Source organism: Heterodontus francisci, chromosome 1 (assembly GCF_036365525.1).
Source record: "Heterodontus francisci isolate sHetFra1 chromosome 1, sHetFra1.hap1, whole genome shotgun sequence".
Taxonomy (NCBI): domain Eukaryota; kingdom Metazoa; phylum Chordata; class Chondrichthyes; order Heterodontiformes; family Heterodontidae; genus Heterodontus; species Heterodontus francisci.
The window spans coordinates 128,364,090-128,383,352 of record NC_090371.1 but is presented as its reverse complement, the minus strand read 5'-3'; the positions used below and the strand labels follow the sequence as shown (position 1 = coordinate 128,383,352).

Below are 19,263 nucleotides of genomic sequence, written 5' to 3'. Positions count from 1 at the left end.
TTACTTGCTATGATCACAATAAGAACTAATTGGACAGGTTTTCTTGAGTTGAACAAAAAAAAGGTCAACTTCATTGTACTTAAACCAAACTAATAAAAATAATAAACTATGCCAACTTTCACACACACACACACACACACACACACACTGGAGGTTTACACACACACAATAGGTTACAGAATGAGGAAAGGTAGATTGGTTGAGTTAGAGTCCATTGGAAAAAGAGGTGTACAGTCTGTGGCGCTTGGTGATTCGGCTGGCTTCTAGCTGAAATTCGTGGCCCTGAGGCTTTTAATTTGAAGAGGTTGGTTACTGGTTCGGTAGATCTCTTGGAGACAGCAATGTGGATGTTTTCCTCCAATGGGGTTTCTGATTGTAGCTGCTGTATACAAAGGTAGTCACTCAACAAGCAGGATTTGAAACTTTCAAGCTGGAATGGAGAGAGAGAGAGAGGGGGACATGACATTCTTGTCTAATGTCCTCTTGAAATCTCTTGTTCCAGAATCTACAGGACTCTGATGTTCATCTGTTCTTCTCATTACAGGAGGCTTGTGAAGACCTGATTAATAAAATTATGGCAGAAATCACAGAACAGACCACTGCTGAAAAAAGCACTCATGGTGTCAGCTTTCTTCCATCCTCTCCATCTGGTGGGGTTAAGCCTCATATTGGTCTGGTTATTGATGGAAAAACTTTAGAATTTGTGCTGCATGAAAGTCTGCAAGATACATTTCTGGAGCTTACTAAACGATGCCGTGCTGTTATATGCTGCAGATCGACACCATTGCAGAAGAGCAAGATTGTCCATCTAGTGCGGGATAAGCTGAAAGTCATGACTCTAGCAATCGGTAACTAAGTGTCTTGTAGATCCCCTGAGTAGTTTTTGTTAATAACTTTTTTTTTTAGTAACTTCTTAAAATATATTTAAAAGACATTAATGTGCTGGATGTACTGTAGCAGCATCAAATGCAAAATTTCCACACTGTAATATCTCTGATAAATCATGGGACCATGCATTTCCCCATAGGGAGTAGGGAAAAGGTCATGCTTTTTTCTTCTTGCTGCCTCGCTGTTTATAGCAATATTTAAAATCAATTCTAAATAGTATATTAATTGTCGATACTACAACCATCGGTATAGTTATGTGCAATTACATTGTATTTACAGCATAGAAGCAGGCAATTCAGCCCAACTGGTCCATGCTAGTGGTTATCCTTCACATGAGCCTCCTTCCATCCTTATTCATCTAACCCCATACACATATCCTTCTATTCCTTTCTCCCTCGTGTGTGTATCTAGCATCCCCTTAACTACATCTATGCAAGTTGCCTCAACTACTACTTATGATGGTGTATTTCACATCTACACATAGGTACATCATGTGTGACTAATGGTACAGCATTCTGCCATTTCTTCTATTTGAAATATCTGTCGGGTTCATATTCAAGCGTCCCAGCTGTCAGAAACGGGACAGCAGTGCCCCAATAATGGTTGGCAATGATCTATCCTGGAGCGTTCAGTCTCTCTCTGGATGTAGCCCATAATCCTGATGCTAATGACACTTGGCCCTCAAAGTTTCCTGGGCCATTCTGTTGGCCGGCCAGCCAGCTGAAGTCTGTTCGGCAGGAAATCAACCCCTTTACATTTTCAATGTGCATATTAGAAAAATTAATTTTGTGTTTTTCTAGCCCAGTCAGCTGAAGTTACTCCATGATATTCTACCTATGATTTTTATTATTGCAACGCAAGTTTGGTTCAAGTACCATTTTCATAAAAATTTATGTTAGATTTTGACTGAAATATTCATGTTTGTATTTTAATAAAATCAAGAATATGTTTTGACGGAAGCCTCCAAATGTTGACTACCCCTGGAACACTCCTACATACTTAGGGTTTTTCCTTCAAAATATATTTGTACTTAAAAGGCTCCTTGATGGATTCCTGCTTATTGTTTGTTCTCTTAAACAGACATTAAGGAGAAGCTAAATGAGATGCTTCAAATTTGATTGGCTTGGCTTAAATCTATTCCTTAGCGTTGATGTCATTGCAATTAATCTATTTGGGCATGGATTTTCTTTTTTTTTCTAGTCTCCCATTATTAGTTAATCATTTAAAGTAAAACTGTTACCCAGTGAATATATCTTTATTTTTCTTTGTGCATGCATGTTTTCATTATATATCAAATGAAACGGGAGGAAATTGATAGCTTTGATTACATTTTTGTTGGTCAAAAAGGAACCTTCTGTAAAATAATAAGTTAAATTGCGTGAAAACACATCGTTGTTTCAGATTGTGACATTACCTCTTTTTTTCTTTCTCCAAACAAATATATCTGTTTGTTGAAATAGCCCTCCTTAAACTATGGATTTTCTTTTCATCCTTGTTTTAATTTAAACCTGTTTTGATTTTTGATACAGGTGATGGTGCCAATGATGTCAGTATGATTCAGGTTGCTGATGTTGGAATAGGAATTTCTGGTCAGGAAGGGATGCAGGTAAAGCTACAACAATACAGGCCTATATGCAGATGAATGTAAATATGCATGGTGTACACCAAGGATACTTAGCAGCTTGTTTTAATGATGCAGTAACGATATGAGTATATACTCTAAATAGTGCAAATATGGTACATTGCAAAGTCTACAGGGTGTGTTCCAGTTAGAAGCTTTGATAATTTTTTACCAACTATTATTTAAACACTACGTTTCCCTGCCAGGTTTATCTATTACAATTCATACCATCTTGTCGATAAACTTTAAGAATTATTTAAATAACATAATAGGACAGCCTTTTCTCAAATATTTGTTTATATTTTGCCACACAAAAATTGTCGTAAATTCAAAGCAGTAATACTTTTGAGCTTTGTTTGCATTATTTGATTATAATTTTAATCCTAATTTTCCCCTTTCAGTTTGCAAAGGGCAGTATTATGCGGTTCTTGCCAGTTAATGATTGAACCACCCAAAGGCTGCCTTAATGCTGCAGGAAGGAATTTCTGCCCATAAAAAGAGTGCAGCATCTCCCAGCACTTTAGCCCCGCCTTTATGGTTGCCCGCCAGCTCTGGCGATCGCTGGCAACTGACTCCCACGACTTGTGATCAATGTCACAGGACTTCATGTCGTGTTTGCAGACGTCTTTAAAGCGGAGACATGGACTGCCGGTGGGTCTGATACCAGTGACGAGCTCGCTGTACAATGTGTCCTTGGGGATCCTGCCATCTTCCATGCGGCTCACATGGCCAAGCCATCTCAGGTGCCGTTGGCTTAGTAGGGTGTATATGCTGAGGATGTTGGCCGCCTCGAGGACTTGTGTGTTGGAGATACGGTCCTGCCACCTGATGCCAAGGATTCTCCGGAGGCAGTGAAGATGGAATGAATTGAGACGTCGCTCTTGGCGAGTCGTAGAGGCTTCGCTGTTGGCAGGAAAAAAGACAGAAGCGCAAGGAGAGAGCCAACTGTGTAACAGCCCCGACAACCAATTTTATCTGCAGCACCTGTGGAAGAGTCTGTCACTCTAGAATTGGCCTTTATAGCCACTCCAGGCGCTGCTTCGCAAACCACTGACCACCTCCAGGCGCTTACCCATTGTCTCTCGAGACAAAGAGGCCAATGAATTGATCTCCCAGCATATCTTAATGTGAATGTTGGTCAAGGCAAAGTTTCAAATTTTGGCCTTCTCGCTGTAAGCCTAGCATCGGTCATTGTCAAGCAAACATATTATAAGTAGCTTGTGCTATATATACAATGTGCTATATATGCATAAGAGTTTTTCCTGTGTTTATTGACTGAACACAAATATTTTTTGTTTTATTGTCTTACAGGCAGTAATGTCCAGTGACTTTGCAATTTCTCGATTTAAGCATTTGAAAAAATTGCTGCTTGTCCATGGTCACTGGTGCTACACCCGACTTGCCAAAATGATACTTTATTTCTTCTATAAGAATGTGGTAAGTGTTATCAGCTGAGTTGCCAAAATACTGATTGGTTTAATGTTTTTGTCGAAATAGAAAACAGACTTGGGCTCCAATCTTCAATTTGATGTTGTACAAGATTTACTCTATAACTGGGAAAGCTAGTAAAGTACAGAACAGGCACTAGAAAAGTTACTGATGTCTGTCACCCAGCACTAAATAGTCAAAATAAGATTGGCCTTACGATCTGTTTATGATTCAGCAGAGAATGTTTTTTCTTTGTGGACTACCTCGGATCACATTTCATACATTGAAGGGGTTTTTATAATACTTTTAATTTACCAATTTTTGGTCATTCATACACTCCTTTTTTCATTTTGACTTCCTTTCCACCAGCCCTTGATTTTGCAGTGTCCCTGACTGAGGACAAGGAGATAATCTCATTTTCGACCTCTACCATTGCTTCTCCATGGATGTGAGCATGGTTTGATGCCCTTTCATGGTTATTCCCCATGATAAGTGAGATTGGGAAAATGCCACATGAGGAATGATCGTGCAACACTTGTCCCAACATTGCTAGTTTGTTATCCGTTGAAGTTTTGTTACAAACCAGTTCTCGCCTATTCTTTGCAATGCCAAATTTCCTACTTTGCATCAATGCATTTTGCTTTTCTTCCCACAAGTAACATAGAGGTGTCCACAGTTTGACTTCATGCCTAAAAATGAACACCCTCAGCAACTCCTTCAGTAACATATTGCGGTTTTCTTTGTGCTTTCTTGAGAAATGATCGATTTTCTTTATTTTATGTGTCGTTATTTGACCTTCTCAAAAAAATATTAATTGTAGTTGTGTTTCGGATAGAATTCTTCAGTCTGCTCCAGATTTACAGGTGGTATTAATAAACCTGCGGTTTGTACTTGCTGAGAAAAATCGTACAGTTGACGGCAACAATCCATGATTTTGTGCTCATTTCAAAAGCTGCAGTTTCATGGGGAAATACAGTTGGATGAAAGAAGTTGTGATCCTTTGAAAATAAAGTGAAATATGCTGTATCTGCTGCCATTTATTTTGATATTGATGTACTCCTCCTCTAGGCTTATGTGAATCTCTTGTTCTGGTACCAATTGTTTTGTGGATTCTCTGGAGCATCGATGATTGATTATTGGATGCTTATCTTCTTCAACCTCCTCTTCACATCTGTTCCACCAATTATCTATGGCATCCTGGATAAAGATGTTTCTGCAGAGACTCTCCTTGAACTACCAGAACTTTACAGTGGTGGCCAACATTCTGAGGTATTGATGTTTAATAGACTTGTACTATATGAGCGCATTGGTTCTTTGTCTTGAATTTTGATTGTGTACTCAATATATTGGAATTTTTCATGTGTGGCTCAGCTGTACTGAAAACTCTTAACCATTTATAGTTGATTCGTAGCTACATAGAAATAGAGGGAATTCTGAAGAATCCTGCTGTATAAAGTGCTGATCAGACTCCATTTGAAATGGTATGTGCAGTTCTGGTCACATAATCATAGGATATTAGATCAGTGGGGAACATACTTAATGAATGGTGTCATAAGAACATATGAATTAGGAGCAGGAGTAGGTCACTCGGCCCCTCGAGCCTGCTCCGCCATTCAATAAGTTCATGTCTGAACTGATTACTCCACATTTCCATCTAACCCCGATAACCTTCCACGCTCTTGCTTATCAAGAATCTATGTACCTCTGCCTTAAAAATATTCAAAGACTCTGCTTCCAACGCCTTTTGAGGAAGAGAATTCCAAAGACTCACGACCCTCTGAGAGAAAAAATTCCTCCTCATCTCTGCCTTAAATGGGAGAGCCCTTATTTTTAAACAGTGACCCCTAGTTTGTGATTCTGCCACAAGGGGAAACATCCTTTCCACATCCACCCTGTCAAGACCCCTCAGGATCTTATATGTTTCAATCAAGTCGCCTCTTACTCTTTTAAATTCCAGCAGATACAAGCCTAGCCTGTCCAATCTTTCCTCGTAAGGCAGCTCGCCCATTCCAGGTATTAGTCTAGTAAACCTTCTCAGTACTGCCTCCAACGCATTTACCTCCTTTCTTAAATAAGGAGACCAGTAATGTACACAGTACTCTAAATGTGGTCTCACCAATGCCCTGTATAGCTGAAGCATAACCTCCCTACTTTTGTATTCAAATCCCCTCACGATAAACAATAACATTCTATTAGCTTTCCTAATTACATGCTGTCCCTGCAATCTTTTGCAATGAATGCACTAGGAAACCCAGATCCTTCTGCATCTCATGACAACCCTGAAATGTTGAAAAAATTAGACCCCACACCCTCCTACATAAATACAGACAAAAAAGTACCCTACCAGAGCTGCTAATAGCATTTACTGAAACCTGCAGAAACAAGGAAAGTTCCTGTGAGGGTGATGCCTTACCTAGCTGAAGTGCCGCAGGGTAGTGCAGTGGAATCTGGACAGATACCTGTGGGCACGAATGTCCACGAGGACATGGGGAGATTGGCAAAGAGACCCTTCCCACAGTCAAAGAAAATGGAAACAAAAATGTCCTAAAGTGAACAGTACTTGTTGGACTCACCAGTACACTGAAAGTGAGGTCAGAGTGGATCTACCCACTTCAGACTCCCATGATCAGAGTTCAAGCCCAGAGCTAATTAAATCCAACAATCTCACTTCCGAGAGAACAAGAACAAAGGCCCAGGGAAAATCTCAGACACTTCACAGGGACTTGAAACCAAGTTATCACCCGATACCACCACAGGGAGAGAAATTAGTAAAGTACTGGAACCTGAAGGGTTAGAACCACATATTGCAGAAACAGCAGCTAAGGGGTTAAAGCTTGTGCACAAAGGAGAACTTACCCTAGACAATTATGGAAATTTGCAGATGTAACCTCCCCAACAACTAGATGTGTATTAAGATGCCTATTCGCAGCTTATTACAAACTAACACTAAAGAAACTTTAAACCCATTGGATAACATCTAACCATCTCAGACCAACCTCGAGGGAAAAGGGCAGTTTAAAAATCAGCACTACTGCTGCAGAAAGAAAAAAACAAACTGCAACAATTTTTAAGATCACTGAGTGGATGACAGTGATGACAAATGCATGTGTTTTCTGTGTTTTCTCTTTTTAACTCCTATAATATAATGCTCCCATGGTCTCATTTCATTTGGCGTGGGACAGAGGTGTGAGGGAAACCCCACATGCCAAATGTAAATATTTGCCTGAGACTTTTTACTGTGATTTTTAAAAACCAGAACAGAGCAGATAATATGGCCACGCGTAATTCGCATATAAGCAGCCAAAGGCCACTGGAGACACAGGTGATTACCCAGTCTAGCCAGAACAATGGGGATGCTGTCTGATTAAATTACCTAGAATGGTTGTGTCAATATTGATTGTTAAAAGCCATCGGCACCCATTGACTTTGAAGTAGCCAAATGATGCCCACCCCCCGCTATCAAGTATGTCTAAACTGCCTTGAATTTCAAAGGTCATTAAAGAAGATGCTATTTCAAACAAAGAGGTGGTCATATCACAGTTCTGATGAAAGGTCACTGACCTGAATGTTAACTTTGCTTCCCTCTCCACAGATGCTGCCAGACCTTTGAGTATTTTCCAGCACTTTTTGTTTTTATGTGGTCATATCACATGATTGCTTCTGTAACTCTGGGAGTTTGTGAATTGTGTCTCAGAAGGAGACTGTACTTTAAGCCAGCAAGATAGCTGCAATCTCTCCCTCTCTCCATAAAGTTCCAGCAAAGCCTCAGCTGAAAACTTACAGCCTAGCACAGCCAGCAACCAGGGGACACAGATAAAGCCCCTCTTCTGCCTTCCAGAACCTGCGAAGCAAGCCCAAACTGTGTGTCCCAGCAAGGACTTCAGGACTACAACTTCGACTAAGGACTCTGGGACTAAACTTCAGTATTTAAATTCCATTTTTATTAAGGACTCTACTCCAACCTCCCAACTCTGTGCTTTTCCCTCTGTCATCTATTTGTGTGTGTATGCCTCTCATGTGAATGTGAGCGTGGATGCGTCATGTATTTTAGTCATTTTAACCGGGTTAGAGTGATAAAGTTAATAAACATCTTTCTTGTTTAAACTCAAGAAAACCTGTCTGATTGGTTCATTCGCAATTATATTCGAGGACTAGGAGCAAGTGCTCACTGAGGTGGTAAGCTAAATCACTGTGTTGAAAGAATAAACCCTGTTGCGGTCAAACTAGAGAAGGGGCGAAAGGGGAGCCTGAGATCCCTTCCTCACCCGGTCGTAACAGTATTTTCCAGGGAGCAAGCTCCAGAACCTCTTCCAATTCCACCCCAATAATCTATCAGTTGTGAAGTGCAACTGATGAGGTGACAACATTTCAAATAAATGTGCACAAACCTACATTCCTGGTTGCAACGAACTGGGTAAGCAAGTTGTCGTGATTGAGATATTACAGAAGCCTCCCATTCATCGTGTTTTCTATGAGCTTTGACCTGAATGACAGAAGAGATGCGGTCTTCAGTTACTGGGCAAAATACTGCAGATGTTGAAAAGCTGGAAATACTCAGCCAGTCAGGCAGCAATTATGGAGAGAGAAACGGCGTTAACAGGCTGAATTTTTTGCGCTGCCCATGGTCCCACACTGGGCTGCGAAACATGATTACACAGTGACAGGCAGAAGAGTCAAATGTTTCAAACTAGCCAGAAAGAAGCTGTCTCAACTCTGACCTAGCAGAGTCATTGCAGAGCAGCAATTAACAAAGCAAATAGAATGATGAGTAATACTGCCTCAATAGTTCAAGCTTTAGGGTGTGATGCTGAAACTGTACAGTGTTCTGGTCAGACTGAACCTTAAATACACCAAAGCTCCAGGAAACATCTGGAGCAGTGCAGTCAAGGGCTATCAGACTGAGCTCTATTGTAAGGGAATGGAATTGTGAGGAAAGATTGGAGAAGCATGGACTTTTCAGCTTTCAAAAGAGACAAACGACACTGTCCTTTCTAGACATAAAGATACTAAATGCAATAAAGAGAAAGTTAATCCTGGAAATACTTTCAAGGTAAGCAAGAGAATAGCTGTAGGAACTGAAAAAGGCAAGTTCAGGACTTGCATCAGGAAGCATGTCTTCTTGCGAAGAGTAACCAACACCTGGAATGGTCTTTACGGTAAAGTAGTGGAGGTAAAACCCAAGGAACAAAAACAAGAAATGCTGGATTCACTCAGCAGGTCTAGCAGCATCTGTGGAAAGAGAAGCAGAGTTAACGTTTCGGGTCAGTGACCCTTCTTCGGAACTGACAAATATTAGAAAAGTCACAGATTATAAACAAGTGAGGTGGGGGTTGGGCAAGAGATAACAAAGGAGAAGGTGCAGATTGGACCAGGCCACATAGCTGACCAAAAGGTCACAGAGCAAAGGCAAACAATATGTTAATGGTGTTTTGAAAGACAAAGCATTAGTACAGATTAGGTGTGAATATACTGAATATAGAACATCAGCAAGTGCAAACCTGAAGAAAAACAACCTGAAAAAAAGTGGGTAAGCAAACTGAACAAACTAAGATGAAATGAAATAAATGCAAAAAATGTAAAAAGGAATGCAAAAAAAAGGGAAGAAAAGATAACTAAAAATGACGAAAAATGAAAGTAAAGTGGGGGGCTGTCATGCTCTGAAATTATTGAACTCAATGTTCAGTCCGGCAGGCTGTAGTGTGCCTAATCGGTAGATGAGATGCTGTTCCTCGAGCTTGCGTTGATGTTCACTGGAACACTGCAGCAATCCCAGGACAGAGATGTGAGCATGAGAGCAGGGGGGAGTGTTGAAATGGCAAGCAACCGGAAGCTCAGGGTCCTGCTTGCGGACTGAGCGGAGATGTTCCGCAAAGCGGTCACCCAGTCTGCGCTTGGTCTCCCCAATGTAGAGGAGACCACACTGTGAGCAGCGAATACAGTATACTACATTGAAAGAAGTACAAGTAAATCGCTGCTTCACCTGAAAGGAGTGTTTGGGGCCTGGGATAGTGAGGAGAGAGGAGGTAAATGGGCAGGTATTACACCTCCTGCGATTGCAAGGGAAGGTGCCCTGGGACGGGGACGAGGTGGTGGGGGTAATGGAGGAGTGGACCAGGGTGTCGCGGAGGGAGCGATCCCTTCGGAATGCTGACAGGGGAAGGGAGGGGAAGATGCGACTGGTAGTGGCATCACGCTGGAGGATGGGAAAATTGTGAATTTCTATTGGAAAATGAACTAGATAGTCTGAATAGCCTTGCCTGTCTTTCATTTGAACTTGAATCAATCAAAGTGAGAGATGTTTAACTGTGTAATTATATCGTAGTTACTGATCTGAGACCTGCTGTTTCTATATCAGCTTCCCAGCAGCAACAATTTGCTTATGCAACCTGGCTGTGATACGGACTCTTGGAGCCAGCAGAGAGCTTTGTGCATATGCACTGGCACTTTGTTTTGGTTATTTGGGTATCTCATACCTATGGAAACCCATCGCCATGTTTGAGTTTCCAAGCCAAGCTATTGAGAAACCTGCATAGGCAGAGTTTTTGTTTGCCTGATATAGGGTGCACTCTCTCTTCATAGGTACATAGCCCACATACCAATGTCCAGAGAGCTTAGATGGCTGCAAGGCTTAGGAATCCCCAAATGTCTACAAGGGGTACTGCTGGAGTTGTAATTGCACAACTTACCAGCTTCTTACTGCTTGTACAGGCAGGGCTATCCTACCCATTGGTTACAGTTCTCTGGAGCTAAATGAATAGAATAGCAGGTCCAGTGACATGTTGTATTAGTAGGTCAGAGTGGATCATCAGTAGTACCCTGTCTGCTTTAGGTATCGCATTACTGAGCCTGCCACAGAATGCTGACAAGGTTCTGAATTTTCGTTGTTAGGTGTGTCACCATAGGCACATCAATTCCAAAGTGATCCTGTTTCCTGTTCTTTCCCAGCTGTCTATCCTCTCTCTCTACCTTCCACCTCCAGAAGATAGTAACTACTTGGTAAATAGACAACTGATGAGCACAGGCTTGAGTACTTTTATATTAATATGCAGGCTCACCCCTGGCTGGTAAATTGTAAATGTTTGAAAATGCATGCAAGGGCACTCACTCTCTCAGAACATTTAAATAAGCTGAATGTAAATTTCTAAAGTGCCTGGGAGGTCCACTGGGGGGATGCCATAACCACTTTGTAAATCGGACACAAAAGTAGCAGCACCTACCCTTGGCTGAGTCTTTCACAACTGCAGCAGCTAGGATTGTTAGGGTTAGAAACAATGGTGGGAGCCTACTCCATAATAGCTTTTAGAAGGGAAGTGAATAAATATTTGAAAAGAAACATTTTAAGGAAATGTGACAAAGTGTCTCTTTCAAGCACAATCTTTTTCAAGGAACCGGGCCAAAATGGCTTTCTATGTTGTAACATTCTGTGATTCTAGATACAGGCACATCACAACCCGACTTGGCCCAGCATTTGGACATTTCCAATTTTTTTTTTTATTCATTCGTGAGATGAGGGCATCGCTGGCTAGGCCAGCATTTATTTCCCATCCCTAATTGCCTTTGAGAAGGTGGTGGTGAGCTGCCTTCTTGAACCGCTGCAGTCCTTGGGGTGTAGGTACACCAGCAGTGCTGTTAGGAAGGGAGTTCCAGGATTTTGACTCAGCCAAAGTGAAGAAATGGCGATATAGTTCCAAGTCAGGATGATGTGTGACTTGGAGGGGAACTTGCAGGTGGTGGTGTTCCCATGCATCTGCTGCATTTGTCCTTCTAGGTGGTGGAGGTCGCGGGTTTGGAAAGTGCTGTCAAAGAAGCCATAGTAAGTTGCTGCATTGCATCTTGTATATGGTACACACTGCTGCCACAGTGAGGTGGTGAAGGGAGTGAATGTTGAAGCTGGTGGATGGGGTGCCAATCAAACGGGCTGCTTTGTCCTGGTTAGTGTCGAGCTTCTTGAGTGTTGTTGGAGCTGCACCCATCCAGGCAAGCGGAGAATATTCCATCACACTCCTGACTTGTGTCTTGTAGATGGTGGACAGGCATTGGGAAGACAGGAGGTGAGTTACTTGCGACAGAACTCCCAGCCTCTGACCTGTTCTTGGAGCCACAGCATTTATGTGGCTGGTCCAGTTTCTGGTCAGTGGTGATTCCCAGAATGTTGATCGTAGGGGATTCAGCAATGGTAATGCCATTGAATGTCAAGGGCAATGGTTAGAATTTCTATTGTTTGAGATGGTCATTGCCTGGCACTTGTGTGGCGCGACTGTTACTTGCCACTTATCAGCCCAAGCCTGGATCATGTCCGGGTCTTGCTGTATCTGGACACAGACTGCTTCAGTATCTGAGAAGTCGCAAATGGTGCTGAACATTGTGCAATCATCGGCAAGCTGACCTTAAAGAGGGAAGGTCATTGATGAAGCAGCTGAAGATGATTGGGCCGAGGACACTGCCCTGAAGAACTCCTGCAGTGATGCCCTGGGACTGAGATGATTGATGTCCAACAACCAAAAACATCTTGCTTGCTTCTAAGTATGACTCCAACCAGTGGAGAGTTTTCCCCCTGATTCCCATTGACTCCAGTTTTACTAGGGCTCCTTGATGCCATACTTGGTCAAATGCTGCCTTGATGTCAAGAGCAGTTACTGTCACCTCACCTCTGGAGTTCAGTTCTTTTATCTATGTTTGGACCAAGATTGTAATGAGGTCAGGAGCTGGCAAAACCCAAACTGAGCATCAGCGAGCAGGTTATTGTTGAGCAAGTGCAGCCTGATAGCACTGTCGATATTCCCTTCCATCACTTTCTGATGATCGGACGTAGACTGATAGGGCAGTAATTGGCTGGGTTGGATTTGTCCTACTTTTAGTGTACAGGACATACCTGGGCAATTTTCCACATTGCTGGGTAGATGCCAGTGTTGTAGCTATACTGGAACAGCTTGGCTAGGGGCACGGCCAGTTCTGGAGCACAAGTCTTCAGTACTGTTGCCGGAATGTTGTCAGGGCCCATAGCCTTTGCAGTATCCAGTGCCTTCAGCCGTTTGTTGATATCACATGTGATGTTGGGGACATCAGGAGGAGGCCAAGATGGATCATCCGCTCGGCACTTCTGGCTGAAGGTGGATGCAAATGCTTCAGCTTTGTCTTTTGCACTGATGCGCTGGGCTCCCCCATCATTGAGGATGGGGATATTTGTGAAGCCTCCACCTCCTGTCAGTTGTTTAATTGTCCACCACCATTCACAACTGGATGTGGCAGGATCCGTTGGTTGTGGGATCGCTTAGCCCTATCAACTGCATGCTGTATCTGCTTTTTGGCATGCAAGTAGTCCTGTGCTGTAGCTTCACCAGACTGACACTTCATTTTGAGGTATGTCTGGTGCTGCTCCTGGCATGCCCTCCTACACTCTTCATTGAACCAAAATTAATCCCCCGGCTTGATGGTAATGGTAGGAAGGGGAACATGCCGGGCCATGAGGTTACAGATTGTAGTTGAATACAATTCTGCTGCTGCTGATGGCCCACAGCACCTCATGGATGCCCAGTTTGAGTTGCTGGATCTGTTTGAAATCTATCCCATTTAGCACAGTGGTAGTGCCACACAACAGGATGGTGGGTACTCTCAATGTGAAGACGAGACCTTGTCTCCACAAGGTCACTCCTACCAATACTGTCAAGGCCAGATGCATCTGCGACTGGCAGATTGGTGAGGACAAGGTCGAGTAGGTTTTTCGCTCTTTTTGGTTCCCTCATCACCTGCCGCAGCTCCAGTCTAGCAGCTATGTCCTTTAGGACTTGACCTGCTCCGTCAGTAGTGGCACTACCGAGCCACTTTTGGTGATGGACATTGAAGTCCCCCACCCAGAGTACATGTCGTGTCCTTGCTACCCTCAGTACTTCTTCCAATTGCTGTTCAACATGGAGAAGCACCTTTTCACAGCAGTGGGGGGTGGGGGGGTGTAGGTTAGGGTTTCCTTGCCTATGTTTGACCTGATGCTATGACACTTCTTGGGGTCCTGAGTCTATGTTGAGGACTCCCAGGGCAACTCCTTCCCAACTGTATACCACTGTGCCACCACCTCTGATGGGTCTGTCCTGCCGGTGGGACGGGACCTACCCAGGAATGGTGATGGTGGTGTCTGGGACATTGTCTGTTCCATGAATATGACAATGTCAGGCTGTTGCTTGACTAGTCTGTGGAACAGCTGTCCCAGTTTTGGCACAAAGCCCCAGATGTTAGTAAGGAGGGCTTTGCGGTGTCAACAGGGCTGAGTTTGCCATTGTAGTTTCCGGGCCTAGGTTGATCCAGGGTGGTCTGTCCAATTTCATTCCTTTTCTTAGACTTTGTAGTGGTTAGATACAACTGAATGACTTGCTAGGCCATTTCAGAGGGCATTTAAGAGTCAACCACATTGCTGTGCCAGATCAGGTAAGTACAGCAGATTTCCTTCCCTAAAGGACATTAGTGACCCAGGTGTGTTTTTACAACAATCTACGATGGTTTCATGGTCAGCACTAGACTACGTTTTAATTCCAGATTTGTTAATTGAATTCGAATACCACAGTCTGCCGTGGTGGGATTCTAACCCATGTCTTCAGAGCATAAGCCTGGGACTCTGGGTTACTAGTCTAGAAAATGAACTCAATTAAAATTGATTCTGCTTCAAAATTCTTTGAGTCATGTTTTCATAACTCAGTTTTCCATCACTAGTTCTGTTGATGATGGTTGAGCCTCCCGCCACAAAGAACTGTCCTGTCATCAATGAATGAGTTTTAGCTTCAAGACTGAGCCTGAATACAAATTGAAAATTGCCCATTTTTTCATTAAGCTCAATGATACTCTTCCATCCACTTTTGATTGTATGTGGACTCATGATTCTAACTATAACTGATTATCAATATATGAATTACTTTTTTTATGTATTATGTTCAAAAGTTATTCTCAACAAACTTAAAGAGCAACAATTTTGTGAGAAAGTAGGAGAAACAAATAGTTCTAGATTTTATACTGACTTTTACTTTGTACTTTTTTTGTAGGCCTACTTACCATCTACGTTTTGGATCAGCATACTGGATGCCTTTTATCAAAGTCTCGTCTGCTTCTTTGTTCCATATTTTGTAAGTGTCTCCTCATGTTGTAGCTATTGTATTTTGTTTTCTCTGTTACGTTTGTCATCCAAAATGATAAGCTTCAAGAGATGGGGTAGGTTTTCATTTTGGAAAGGAAAATTGAGCAGCTTGTATAAATGGCAGCCAGTTTGCTAATACCTGTTTTGCACCAAATTCAAAATAGAAAATCTAGGTTGTGGTTTCTTCTCTGGAACAGCAAAGTTACTGAGATGTTATTCCAGACTCCCTGATACGGTTTAGTGAATGTGTAGTCAGCTTTCTCTGAAATTTGTATGAACAAACAATTCTAGTAAATTTATTCTTAAATGAACACTTTTATTTCCTACTCCCTAAGTGGGTGGAGTAAATAGGAATGTAGTGGTAGTTGGAGATAGTATAGTCAGGGGGATAGACACAGTTTTCTGCAGCCAAGCGCGAGAGTCCTGAAGGCTGTGTTGCCTGCCCGCTGCTCAGGGCTGGAGAGGAACTTGCAGTGGGGGTGGGGGGTGGTGGTGGGTTCCAGTTGTCGTGGTCCACTTGGCTACCAACAACATAGATAGGACTAGGAAGGAGGTTCTGCAAAGAGAGTATGAGCAGCTAGGGGAAAAATTAAAAAGTAGAACCACAAAGGTAATGATCTCTGGATTATTGCCTGAGCCGTGAGCAAATTGGAGTAGGGTAAATAAGATTAGAGTGAAATGCATGGCTGGAAGATTGGTGCGGGAGAAATGGGTTTCAATTCGTGGGGCACTGGCACCAGTACTGGGGAAAGTGGGAGCTGTACCGTTGGGACGGTCTTCACCTGAACTGTGATGGGACCCGTGTTCTGGCAAGGAGTAACCCAGAGCCTGTTGGTAAAGTTCAGCATGGTACATGGGACTTCATACATGGCTCACAGCTGGGCTGGATGGCAGAAAGCAGTGGTATGGATGCATGTGGTACAATTTGATAGTGAGGAAGGATGCACCAAATGTTGAGACTGTTGATGAGTTTCATTGGGGTGCTTGGGGGCCAATGGAGGATTGGGAGATTGTTACAGCATTTGGATAATTTTAAGGTAAAATTTAAGGTTTTACAAAATGTTGTATCTTTCATGCATTTATTATGAGATGAAGGGCTCAAGAATGAGCTATAGATCAGGGAACAGAGGAGGGAAGTTAACACAGGTGGGGAGGTAGTGCAGGGGAAATGGGGATAGTGAAAGAATAGTGGAGAGGACTGCCTGTATTCTCTGTATTCCTGAGAAGAGCAGGGAGGGCCAAGAAAGTCAGGAACCTGAGCGAAAGTTGCTAAGTAAATTTTAACAGAGAAAATAAAACCAGAATATAAGATTTGAAAAATCACCTGAAATGTTAACTTACTTGAAGAGTTTTTCACTAAAATCCAGTTGGCGTCAGAACTGGAAAACAAAGTGGAGGAATTTGTCTCTGCAGCACCACCCAGTGGCTGGAGTGCAGAACTCAGCAGTCAAAGACAGACTGTCACATAACATCGGAAAGCCCTATTTGAGAGTTCCCTAAAGGCTTCTCAGGCAAAAGGTCTGTATAGGACTTTTCAATGACGTATCACAAAACACACTAAATTTAATAATAGAATAAATATCTTTGATATTTGAAAGGCCACAGCTTTCAGGCAATTCCACTTAATCCACAAAAAGCATGCACATTTTTGGCTAAATTTGTGAAAGTGTTTTTATGAAGACATTTATGGTAATTTTAACCTGACCTGTCTGGCAGGGGTGGGGCAGGTTTGAATCAGCCACCAGTTTTATTCGACATACGAGCATATGAACTAGGAGCAAGATTAGGCAATACTGCCCCTCGAGCCTGCTCCACCATTCTATAAGATCATGGCTGATCTGTTTGTGGACTCAATTCCACTTTCCTGCCTACCCCCCGATACCCTTTGACTCCCTTGTTTGTCAAGAATCTGTCTATCTCTGCCTTAAAACATTCAATGACCTTGCCTCCACCGCTCTCTGGGGAAGAGAGTTCCACATACTCAAGACCCTCAGAGAAAATGTTTCTCCTTATCTCTATCTTAAAATGGCACAGTTATTTTTTAACTGTGCCCCCTAGTTTTAGTCTCTCCCACAAGGGGAAACATCCTTTCAACATCCACCCTCTCAAGTCCCCTCAGGATCTTAAATGTTTAATAAGATCACCTCTCATCCTTCTAACCTCCAATGAATACAGACCCAACCTGTCCAATCTTTCTTCATAAGATAACCCTCTCATTCCAGGAATCAGTCGAGTGAACCTTCTCTGAACTGCTTCCAATGCAATTATATCCTTTCTTGCGTAAGGAGACCAAAACTGTAGAAAATACTCTCGATGTGGTCTCACCAATGCCCTGTACAACTGTTGCAAATCATCTTTACTTTTATATTCCATTCCCCTTGCAATAAACGACAATATTGTATTTGCCTTCTTAGTCACTTGCTGTACCAGCATATTAACTTTTTGTGTTCCGTGTACCAGGACACCAATCTGATCAATTTTACCCTCTGTTGAATTTCACAGAGCATAAAATGGAGGGGGGGCATAAAGTGGGTAGTAGACATGAATCCATCCAGTTCTCACCGGGCGGGTTAAGTTAAAATTACCCCGCTGTGCCTGTAAATTGCTTTATACTATACCTGTAGCCGAAAAATCAAAGGCTTCTTTTCCCTCTGGCACCGCTTTGATACATTCATGTGCTGCTAATTGGAAGGCTCAATGGTCTAATCATTAGTTCAATGCTTTCAGTGATAAATTCTCTTCACTTTTATTTTTCTTGCATTGTCAGTGCTGTGCCTCATTTTCTTATGATCGTTCTCTCTACTGGATTCTGATTCCTGACTGCTGTAATTTTGCTCTTTTCTTACCAGCTGCCTCTCTCTCTCTCTCTCTCTCTGTAATCTTTATCACAGGATCATCTTTATTACCTAAAACCTTGCTGCAAATATCAGCTCCAAAAAGTACTCCACAACATGCACACAGTGTTTGCAGATTGAACTCGAGCCTCTCTTTGATTGACATTGAGCTGCATCACAGAATCTTGCTGGGCTGGTGATAACTCAACCTGTTGACTTTTTTCAATTTTATGTCTCTTAATTTAACTAAACTCGTTGAAAATATATAAAACTCAAAACTATTTTTGTACAGATAATATGCACCATAGGGGTTAGTGATTTATGGAAAATTAAACCTCTAGTGAGTTAGTTATATAATTCATCCTTCTACACTGTGAATGATAATATCTAACATTACTTGGTGGGTTAGAGATCAGTCATGCATATTCTTCTTCTTAAGTAGTGGGCAGCTCATTTTTACAAGAGTGCCTGTTAGTGCTTGTGCTGTAACGACTAGCAGAGGCACAGTTTGATTTGTTACCTATGCTGTAAGGAACAAAGGGTATTCATAAGGAATACATTTACTGAGCTTTGATAAACTTAAGTTGATGTACATGCTAAGATCAGTTATATACTCTAAAATGATGTATTTGTTTTAGTTGTAGGGTGGTTAGGATTTCCTACTGTGGTTAAAATGTCGCTTATTCTGATTTTTCTAATATGTTCACAGGCATTCATAAAATGTAGAAACTCTAACCTAATGGAATCTTCAGCATGGCTTTGATAAGTTGTATTTTTAAAAAGAATCCTTTTCTTTTCAGACTTACTTTGGCTCAGATATGGATATCTACTCATTTGGAACACCTATCAATACTGCAATACTGTGCATAATTCTTTTACACTTGATGATAGAAGGCAACACTTGGGTAAGTGTAACAAAATGTTCCTCAATTGGATGTAATTCTACATGTTTTACTTACAGCACAATGCTAAATTCATTGTATTTCAACAAAGCCATAGAAATGTACATACTTTTTCATTCTAATTTTCTGATCCCTGCTCCTAAGAGTACACAAGGTATATGTCACATAAAAACCACCTGAATAATAGGGCGGCACAGTAGCGCAGTGGTTAGCACCGCAGCCTCACAGCTCCAGGGACCTGGGTTCAATTCTGGGTACTGCCTGTGTGGAGTTTGCAAGTTCTCCCTGTGACCGCGTGGGTTTTCACTGGGTGCTCCGGTTTCCTCCCACAGCCAAAGACTTGCAGGTGATAGGTAAATTGCCCCTAGTAAATTGCCCCTAGTGTAGGTAGGTGGTAGGGAATATGGGATTACTGTAGGGTTAGTATAAATGGGTGGTTGTTGGTCGGCACAGACTCAGTGGGCCGAAGGG

General features: G+C 42.2%; 1 protein-coding gene across 2 annotated transcripts in view; it reads left to right on the top strand.

The window, feature by feature from the left end:
• The window catches only part of LOC137372279 (phospholipid-transporting ATPase VD-like), a 307,708-nt gene that overhangs the window by 266,666 nt on the left and 21,779 nt on the right, over positions 1-19,263 (top strand). For both annotated transcript variants that reach the window (XM_068036018.1, XM_068036029.1), the window contains exons 16-21: positions 545-848; positions 2,418-2,494; positions 3,821-3,946; positions 5,006-5,206; positions 14,965-15,045; positions 18,691-18,795. In XM_068036018.1, the coding sequence (XP_067892119.1) occupies positions 545-848; positions 2,418-2,494; positions 3,821-3,946; positions 5,006-5,206; positions 14,965-15,045; positions 18,691-18,795 (894 nt within the window). The remainder of the gene's footprint in view (positions 1-544; positions 849-2,417; positions 2,495-3,820; positions 3,947-5,005; positions 5,207-14,964; positions 15,046-18,690; positions 18,796-19,263) is intronic.